The following is a 10,226-nucleotide window of genomic DNA, read 5'->3' on the forward strand; positions in this document are numbered from 1 at the left end:
CATACATACAGACACACACACACACACACACACACACACACACACACACACACACACATAGATACATACATAAATAATATGTGCCCCAAGCACATAACAAAGATAAAAGACTTTATCTAAAATTCAGGTAATCAGTCACCAGAGGGAAACTTGTTATACTTTGCGACCATGATGAATCTGCTCAAACTGAATGGATGAGAACCAACCTGTGCTCCAAGAATAAAGAGGTAGCGCGTTGAGAGTTGCAGAAGAGCAGAGCTGAACTTCTGAGGGTTTTCTCTAAGCCTCATTTCCATCACAGCGTCCTCTCCTTCCTCCCCACTTCTGCTCCCACGCACCTCACGCACCAGGGGCCAAAAGAGCAACAATGGACAACCCACTGAAAATAACAAAAAATAAAGAAATAAATTCTCTTCATTGTGCCAAACCATGTTATCACACTTTGCTATGCAACAAGCTTCTTTTTCTGAATGACTGATTTGGTAAAAAAAAAAAAAACTACCTGCAAATAGAATATGTGAAGCAAAGGTGTTGAGGGTAACCAGTAAAGCAGGTAATACGGTGCCTGTATGTCCATCAGGAAATCCCACAAAGGCAGCGCCCCACTGAATGGAAGGAAAGGTGGGCAGGTGACCGGTGGCGTGGAAGAACTGTGTGGCAGCTAGTGACCACGCCACTATAGGAGTCCAGGGCACGGTAAAATCACCTGAAGGATGCAGAGTGAGGTGAGTGAGCAGCTTGCTTTTAACTATGAATTTGTGGGGAAAAAAGTGTATTTGTGAACATCTTACCAGAGTGAGCGCTATGCATGCCACTAAGAGTTGTGGAGGAGGCATGAATGTGTAACAGAGCTCCCATTTCTAGCAGCAGCAGAAGGAAAGACAGAGCCATGCCCTCTGGATGCAGCAGCAGCAGTCCAATTCCCAGCATGCCACAGAACAGCAGCACGGGGGCGGAGTAGACTGTTCCCAGTCCGTAGGCCTCCACAGTGGGACGGTTGTCTGCCTCGGTGCCTCCGCTGAGCTCCACGGAGTCCAGGGAGTGACGCATGCGCTGGTAGATCTGGGGGATCAGATGGCGYAGTTCGGCTTGGGGGCTGATGCCGGTGCTTGCTCGATAGCGGGGCGGGGGTACGGTCGAACTCCTGGACGAAGCTGTGGCCCTGCTCTTCACGAACACGGTGACGGGATCCAGCCAGATCAGACCCAGGCCGAGTCCCAGAAGACAGAAGGCGGCCCTCGGGAAGGCCAGCTGCGCCAYCCGGATCAGCTCGGCCAGCTTCCTGAAGCTGTCCTCTGGAGTGGCGCTGACTGCCCAGTGCAGCGCCAGGCACACAGACAACAGGGGTAGGACCCAATGAGCCGTGAACGCAGTCCCGCTCGAGGAGTTGAGATTACCGTAGTGGCACAGGCARTGCCTCAGCAGATACGTACAAATGCCAAGAGCGATGACAGAGAGAATGTAGTACAGGTTCTTCAGCTGGCTGTCCTGCAACCGTGAAAGTGGAGAAAGGAATGGAGACGGCTGGCAAAAGCCCTGCTCTTCTCGGCAGCCGTGAAAGGAGAGGGAAAGGTACATGCTGCCAATAAGGACTACAAAGCAAATAAGGACAGTGTTGTTTTCTTTCCTTAMTGCTGGCGGGGACAAGACTGGGGAAGGTACCAACCCGGCAGACTTCAGAGGGTCAAGGCTTTGGGGCAGAAGCAAATATTTCCAGTTGAGATGGATGGGGATATAGAGGATCAGAGAGAAAACTAGAAAAGTTACAACGCGGCCTTCGGCAATCACATAGCTATCAGAGAGCAAGGCCGCACACCGTAGGAGCGGCACCACGAGAGGCGGGACGAGGAGGCGACGTGGGGTCAACCACCTCCAGAGTTTTGATGCTTTAGCGCCGTTCTTCGACGCCGCGGGGGCTTTGAGCCGACGCGCTCTCCAGAAGAAGGGGATTTCGGAGCCGAGGGCGCCGGCCGCCAGGCACCACGCTGCCTCGACGTAGCCCCGCRTGAGCAGCTGAGCGGCGGCCGCACAAACTCCCGCCGTTACCGCCGCCGCAACCGGAGCCCTCAATCCTGAAGCGCTTTCCCGTATCAGCGGCAGGGAGAGTTCCGACGCTGTGAAACACATGAGGCAGGCAGACGCCAGGACGGCTAACCCTGCTGCCATCTTTAGCGGGTTGAATCGAGCCCAGGTAGCTCGGCAGGTGTCTCTGACAGAGGTGAGGTAGGCCTGCAGAGAAGAGGCCAGGTGCGGGGAGGGTGATCGACCCTCTTTAACAGAAGTGAGGTACTCAGAGGAGAGACGGGCAAATTCCTCCTTCAGCTGTGAGAGGCTYTCTGGTGGGATATCTTTGGCCATACTAGAATACGTCTCCAGGAAACGGTTAACCTTTAGAAACAGACATAAAATTGAAAACAGAGATAAGGAATACAATTATTTAACATGCTTCGGGATATGTGAAGAAAATAATCTTGTCCTGGGAAAAAAAAAGCACTAAAAATTGTGTTGCCTAACACACTACCTGTTTTGYGTTGATCCACAGCGCCTCCAGCTGGCTGAGACCTCCAACTGCACCTTCTGTCTGCCCATGCAGGGGGAACAGAGGCAGCAGCACCTGCCCCACACTGCTGTACGGGATCGGGATTCCCAACAACAGAGCCARGGTGGGCACTAGGTCCGTCTGTGGRACCACATCTGGTTCGTTCTGTGGATGTGAAGAATTAGAATAAGTGCCATGTTAGATCAATTGCTCATGTTTTTATAGCCAAAACTGCCACAGTATGTMAGTAAGAATTTCTGTTTAGAGTTAAATATAAAATTAAGATCTAATCAAGATGGCGGCGGTGGCGGCAGATGTACTGTATGTAGCTGTGCAGTATCGCTGCAGGAAAATACATCCCATTTGGCTTTACAKGCATCTGCAGGTCTGTTTTTGACCAAATTTACCTCAGCTTTAGTGTTGCTGTTACTCTGTATGCTACATATACTGTACATATACATATACAAAAACACCCCTAAATTGGCTCTATATGGAGTTATGGGACAGGAACCATGTGAAGTTAGATATATCTAAGAAATGGTGAGATCGTGGAACAGGTTCATTACTATGTCACTTTATAGAGATTAATAAAACACATTTTTATTGGGACTTGTCTAATAGATATACCTGAGCTAGATATATTGTGAAGATATTTGAGGGATTTTCAGTATATATATAGAAATAAGTTGAGATATAATATTGAACAAATTAAACTCGTATTTTGAAGTTTATAAGTGCAAACGAGCTGATGATATTTTACATAAGCCAAAATTACTAAATTGTATCCTAATAAAGGATGTTTATGGACCTGAGCTTTACGTAACRTGGAATTTAACTAAACAACAGAGGTCAGTTTGTGCACAGCTTAGACCTGGTACTTTGCTTTTAGCATTAAAAACTGGACGATTTTTCTCAGTTCCAGAGGATCGAAAATGTTCTCTATGTGATTTGAATGATTTTGAAAATGAGATGCACYTTTTGTTTTATTGTCCTTTGGATATGATTTCTAGAAATGAATTGTTTGGTGAAGTTCTTGACGTTTATCTAGATTTCTTTTACATGGCTGATGAAARATCAAGTGAAGTTTTTATTGAAGTATTTTGTGTTTCAGTTAGCTCAAACGGTTTGAAAAGCATGCTGTCTTAGAAAGAGGACACTTTATGTTTAAAGATTGTCAGTTGGTCTTTGTTTGAATTTTTGAATATGTTTGTGTGTCTTATAAGCCCATGTTGGGCACCTTTTGTGGAGTATGACATGTTGATAATAAAAATTACTTACTTACTACTTAAATGGGATGCTCAAATATGTAACAAAGTAATAATACATATTAGATCTAAAAAAAAGTTAGCAAAAGTTTCAACTAGTAAAAAAATATCTTTTTACCCTAATACTGCAGGGGAACTGAAATCTTTAAATGGTTTTGTGTGGTTAAAAAAAATWAGGAACCAAAATTTAACTGTTCAACCACAAACCTGCAAAACACTTGTTACTTTATAATGACATTGCTCAACTATAAACTAACAACTTAATATATTTTTTATACAAAGCTTTGATATAATTTCAACATTGCAAATCAATGTTTATAACKCTGAGTCTTCATAAAAACCTTTACAAATTATATTCAAAATATATTTCCCAGAACTTAAATAGGAAGAGGTGTTTTATCTGACTTTTTGCTTTACTAAATCACGCATGTCAGTTCAAAAATTGCAGTAATTCTTTAAGCATATATGTCTTTCTCTTTAGCTCCTACGCTCACCTGAGAYAGTGGTGCTTGAAAAATAGGGGAAGGACTGTAAAGGAAGAGAGCAGCGTCCGTTTCCTTTTGACTTTCTCCCCCGTGATCTCCGGTATCAGTCATCCCGTGATCTCCCATYACCACCAAGAGAGTGTCATTCTGCAGGCGATCAATCACAGACCTGTAAATATGAACCAGAACAGTCAAACTGGGGCATTTCTTAAGGGTTCTGTAAAAAAAAAGTTCATACTTTCTAAGATCTAATAATCAAATGCTCATTTTAAACAGCAAAAACCTTCTAGCCGAGAATAAAATTTAAACACCAGCTACATTCTTTGTATATGTATCATATTTACACAGTTCTTGGCAATGTAATATTTCCTTAAACTGAGGACAAACTGTGAAGGTGAAACGTATGTGGAAAACTATGTTTTTGTCTGACCTGATGACATCATCCATCTGGGTGAGCTTGTCAGCCATAGCGGGATGGTCGGGGCCAAACCTGTGACCACAGTGATCCACCCCAAGAAAATGGGCAACCAGGACGTCCCAATCATCACCCACCACTGTTAAAAACCAACAGAAACAGACACACGGGAATCAATCAAGTGCAAGCAAATAAAAGCATTACATATGTACAGAATATTTGTTTAAACAGAGGCTTCGGATGTAAATACGTACTGGTTGTGTAAAGGTGCTGCAGGATCCCATCATCCACAGTGTGCAGATCCTTTACGTTGAAAGAAGGAAAGGGCAGAGAGCGGTAGAACTTCTTAGGAAAGAGATTCTCCCAAGTGTCGTCGCCCATGAACACCACCCGTTTGCCTGTGAAGGGATACATGTTTCACAAGTTTGTTTGTTTTTTTTAGCATCATGTATGCAGAAATAGATCAAACAGATATTTGATTTGTAAGAGTAAAAACACAGCTTTTAAAGGACAGAACTGCACTCCTTTATCTTTGGACAACAGATGGATTTGCAATGGAAAAAAAACTCACCCGTTTGCCCAAACTGGTGAATCAGATTGTCCTCCAAGATGGCACTAGATGCAAAATTGTTACCCACATCCACAAAGGTCGGCAAGGACCCGGTTGTGAAGCCCTTGATTCTCTGCATCGTGGTCGTGGGTGGGTCTGCTCGGAAGGGGTACAGGCGGCTTTGGAGAGGCTTGGATGAGACGTTCTCCTCCAGCACAGGCAGCTTGTTTTCATAGGGTCGTGGCGCCGTGTTGCTGGGGTCAAAGCGGGCGAAGTCTACCTTCAGGGCGTCGATGATGAGGACGACAGCCCGACGGAATCTCGGCTGGGCGCGGCAGAAATCCACCGGCTTCTCTCCGGGGTACAACGCGTCTCCGCAGGTGCTGGTCCTGTTCACCTCCAGCCTCACCAGCAGGAAGCCACCCACGAAGAGGTAGATGCCCACAAAGTACACGGCACACAGCCAGAGGAGCAGGGACAGCACATGCAGTCCATTCATCCTAAACGAAAATGTTAAAACAGATAGGAAAAAACCCCGTTCATCATTTTAAGTCAGCAGATGTCTATTAAAGAAAACTTCAAAAGAGTGTGACTTGATGGAAGCTGTACAGCTCAAAGAAATCAACTCAAAATGTGGCGACGAAGCAGGGTGGTTGAGGTAAACAGGTAAAAGTAGCTAGCATTAATTTAATGGTAAATATGCTGTGTTCGCAGGGCTAGCTCGCCTCGCCTCTGCAACTGACCTTGTAGCGGTTGAGTTTCCGTCCTCTCTCGGCCGGAGGGCAAACGTAAATGTGTGTGTTAATAACACAAGAGTACAGGTGCCTCAGGTAAACAGAGAACGTAATGCGCGTTCACCTTCATTGGGACTGGTGCAGTGAGTTACAGGAGGTGGGAACCTTTGCGTATTGGGAACTCGGCGGAAATTCACGCCGGACCGCTTTTTTCACAACACCGTGTCTGATGTCAGTTTTTTATTCCCTCTACTAAAACTTTCAGGTAACCCGCACTCGTATTTCATTAACAAACATACATGTTAACATAATTCGGCTACAAAACGCCATATTTAATGACAGATACTTGTAATAGTTTAGTTTATTTAAGTAAGATTTAAATAATATCACAAAGCAGCTGCTCTTTCCTTTAAGGCATCGTGGCGGGCATTTAAAACTCAAACGAAATATAAGGAGTATCAGAAATGCTGAAAATGTTAATTTTAAGAACTCTGTTCATTTTTGAATCGGTTTTACATGCTAATCTATTAAATTCTAGAAATGTAAATCTTAAGATCTGACTTTGTGTATGACATTGATTAAAAGACKTTTGTGATTTGTCATCACATTACTTTCAGTTCAGTGTGTTGATRAAATGTAGTTTTCCATAAACACATTAAAGCAACAGCCACTTGTTTATTCCAAAAGGGTTATTTCACATGATCAATAATTGTAGCACCTACAAAATATATATATATTTTAAATAGAAAATCTGTTTATGAACCATGTTATGGTTGTCGTTTCGTTTGTGCATTTTTTGTCAACAAATTGAGCTACAAGAAACACAAATCATGTAACTTGCACTTAGTAATTGACCACATTGTAACCTGACCCAACTTTAAACATTAACTCCTTTTTTATATGATCACATTGTTTTACCCATTAATTTTGCTCGTAGTTGAATGTGAAAGATTTATTCTTTTTCTAAACATTTCACCAAGACAAACAAATTTATTTTTAACCTCCTTAAAATGTAAAATAACATGTTACTTAACAAGCCTTCAGCATTTATTAGGCATCCAGTCAGATGTTAAATACAGAAACTCAGAATGTGGTCCCAAAGTGTGAAAGTTATTGAGTTGTTGCTGCAGAAAATGCATATAAACATGACATGCTTCCCCTGAGCTAATTTTGAAACTGGCACTTTTACAGAACCTCAATGTGATTATTTCAGCCAACCTCAGGGGGAAAAAATGCAATAAAAAAACAGAATAGAAAGAAGAAAACACATGAAAGATAATTTTATAGTTCACTTGAATCTTTAAGTTGAATGGTAAAATGTATGCTGCCGTAAATAAATATAATGCATAGAAAAAGTTGACTGGGCCAACATTTCCGAATGCTGAGAGGATTTTATTTCCYACTCCAACAATAACCTAAAACAAACAGCAGTCAGGGAGAGTCCTCTAACAAAAGATGGGCTATCCTATGGGCAGGACATCGGACGACTTTCTTTTCCTTTTCATCTTGTCAGGAGGTCTGTGAACACAGCTCGCAAAGCGTCATGTGGACTAAAACAGCTTCTTCTGTTTTTATGTATTTAATATTCTGAAGTTAGTCAGTCCTCTGCTCTTCAGGGGTTGCCAACTCTTCCCAAGTGTCCTCCTTTTTCTCCTCCACCACTTCTGGAGATGGGTTTGCCTTGGCCAGTGTACTGTAAATGGTCATAGCCTGAGTGGCAAGGAAAAAGGAAACAAGTTCAAAACTATTAGTGTCATAATTATGGAGCTCATGAGGAGACATGGAAAAAAAAACGGATTCGGACTTAATTTTGTGGGATCCTACTAAAGTTTCTCAGAATCCTGAGAAACCTTTGCAGGATCTGGAAACCTTTGCAGGATCCTGAGAAACCTTTGCAGGATCCTGAAAACCTTCGCAGGATCCTGAAAACCTTTGCAGGATCCAGAGAAACTTTTGCAGGATGCTGAGAAATCTTTAGGATCCTGAAACCTTTGCATGATTCTCCTGAGAAACTTTTGCAGGATCTTACAAAAGTAAGTCAGGATMATTTTATTTAYCCCCACCCCCCATGTAATTTACAGCCTGCRTACACAATTTGTACTCAGTCCAGTACAAATACATAAAAATAATCATACGGAAACGTATGTATGGATACAAACCTGTGACACCATTCCACTAATATCTCCGGTATTAGAGGGCAGAAGGATTGTGTTAGACTGTTTGGCCAGGTTGGAGAAAGCTGACACATACTGTTCAGCAACACTCAGTGAAGCAGCTGCATTTCCATTCTATAAAATGTACATAAAAATGTCYAAATTAACCCAAAAGTACATTATTATCCAAACCGCAGTCTCTGTTATCCAAGAAAAAAAAAACTTACCTGCTCAGTCAGAGCATCAGACAGCATACGGATAGCCTTCGCTTTTGCCTCAGCTTTGGCTAAGACTGCTTGAGCTTCACCTGGAGAAAAACACATGAATCTCTTATCAATATTTATAGACCATGCACAAAATGTAAGTCACAAACAAGAAAATAAATGTCTATAATACACCTACCAGCTGCTTTATTGATCTGCTCCGCCTTTTCACCTTCCGAGGCCAGGATCTGAGCTTGTTTACGACCCTCGGCAACATTAATGGCTGCCTCTCTTGTCCCTTCAGACTCCAGCACAGTGGCTCTCTTTTTACGCTCAGCCTCCACCTACACACAAAAGGAACAAATGAGAAACGGGGTTTATCTGGGATTTAAAGAACTCTAGTTTGTCTAAGCTCTCATGACTGAAGAGTGACTGATATCTACACGTCTCCAAAGCCATATTCTGGTTCTCACCTGCATCTGCATGGACTCTTTGACTCGAGGTGGAACATGGATATCTTTGATTTCATAACGGAGGCAGCGGATGCCCCACTCATCTGAAGCTTGGTTGATGGAGTGGACGATGTTAGAGTTGAGGGACTCTCTTTCCTTGGAAATAAATTATTGCACAGTTAGATGTTTTCATGTAGCAAATACAAAACTTAAAAAAAAATAGTTGCAATAGTTTGTCTTTACCCGAAACACTTTATCTAATGTCAGTTTGCCCAGTTCTGAACGCATRGTGGTCTGTGCCAACTGTGTGACTGCATATTCTGGGTCTTCAACACCATAGCTGGCCTGGGGGGGAAGGAATGAAGGAGATGTTAAAAGTGCTGATTGATTACTTTGGTAAAAGGGGAGAAAAAAATAATTAAATAGACTATTACTGGTATCCCGGCATACCTTAAAAGGGTCCAAGATCCTTAAGTAAAGTACTCCATCAATCTGTAGTGTTACATTATCTGTAGACAGTGAAAGGGAAAAGACAATCCACGKTTATTAGATAAGCAAGTCTGGAAATTTGATTGTGCCACTCAGACAGGGCAGTATCTCTGTTAGTAAAATGATTAATGCCGTTCAAAGACAARCTTCCTTAATTTTCTTGAGAGGTAYGAAAAGGTCAAGAATGACTTACCGAGAGACACTGCAGACTGTTCTGGGACGTCGATCACTATTTCTTTAAGACTCTGCACATAGCGGATTCTGTCAAGAATCGGTATGAGGAAGTTCAAACCCTGGAGGCAGTWGGAGATACATATATATTTTTTAGTTTTAGGAAAAATGGTTTGTAATTTCAGTATTTCTTCAGCCAACACGATGTTCAACTTGAACAATAATAATTTAAAAAAAAAGATGTGAAAGTGGTCATTTCTTTAAAATCTACTAAAAAGTAACACTTTCGAATTGATGGGCCCTTATGTTACACGCACCATAACAAACACAAATGTTTATTTCATTTTATAAAAACGTTAAAGGCTCATACCGGCTCTAAGATGTGATGGAAGCGACCCATCCTCTCCACCACCCAGGCTTCTTGTTGGGGTACAAATAGGATCACAGTGTTCATGGGTAACGTGGAGGCCCACCTCTGCTGGACCGGTGTTACCCACAGCCTCGGTGCAGTTCGCTGGGTTTGCTACAGAAACAAACATCCAAACAAACAAAAAATGCATTTAATGAAGTCAAAACAGCAGTTGTACTCTTCAGTTTAACTGAAATAGACTTAATATTTAAAACAGATTTTCTTGAGTATTTTAAATTGGTGTTAAGCCATAGTTCTGCAGGCTTTTTGAAGGTTTGTCTTTGGAAATATGATGTATCTAATATTCTGTTTAGTCCTTTTGCTTGACCATGTTAAAGTATGCTGGTGTACGTTCTTAGAC

General features: G+C 42.4%; 2 protein-coding genes across 2 annotated transcripts in view; both read right to left on the minus strand.

The window, feature by feature from the left end:
- Nucleotides 1-6,147, minus strand: part of pigo (phosphatidylinositol glycan anchor biosynthesis, class O) — a gene marked incomplete in the record, with an annotated part of 9,755 nt that extends 3,608 nt beyond the window's left edge. Inside the window, 9 exon segments of the mRNA XM_014002484.1 lie at nucleotides 207-379; nucleotides 503-706; nucleotides 792-2,388; nucleotides 2,522-2,704; nucleotides 4,299-4,458; nucleotides 4,720-4,843; nucleotides 4,959-5,102; nucleotides 5,276-5,754; nucleotides 5,998-6,147. Of these exon segments, the coding sequence (XP_013857938.1) occupies nucleotides 207-379; nucleotides 503-706; nucleotides 792-2,388; nucleotides 2,522-2,704; nucleotides 4,299-4,458; nucleotides 4,720-4,843; nucleotides 4,959-5,102; nucleotides 5,276-5,753 (3,063 nt within the window).
- Nucleotides 6,148-6,958: 811 nt separating this feature from the next.
- Nucleotides 6,959-9,979, minus strand: stoml2 (stomatin (EPB72)-like 2; the record flags this gene model as incomplete). The annotated part of the gene is given in 9 exon segments (XM_014002485.1): nucleotides 6,959-7,698; nucleotides 8,148-8,276; nucleotides 8,369-8,448; nucleotides 8,544-8,688; nucleotides 8,818-8,952; nucleotides 9,040-9,141; nucleotides 9,247-9,305; nucleotides 9,479-9,578; nucleotides 9,827-9,979. Coding segments are annotated over 9 exon segments (1,020 nt in total), but the record flags the coding sequence as incomplete, so codon positions are not given.
- Between the last annotated feature and the right edge of the window lie 247 nt (nucleotides 9,980-10,226).

Source organism: Austrofundulus limnaeus, unplaced genomic scaffold (assembly GCF_001266775.1).
Source record: "Austrofundulus limnaeus strain Quisiro unplaced genomic scaffold, Austrofundulus_limnaeus-1.0 Scaffold13, whole genome shotgun sequence".
NCBI classification, from domain to species: domain Eukaryota; kingdom Metazoa; phylum Chordata; class Actinopteri; order Cyprinodontiformes; family Rivulidae; genus Austrofundulus; species Austrofundulus limnaeus.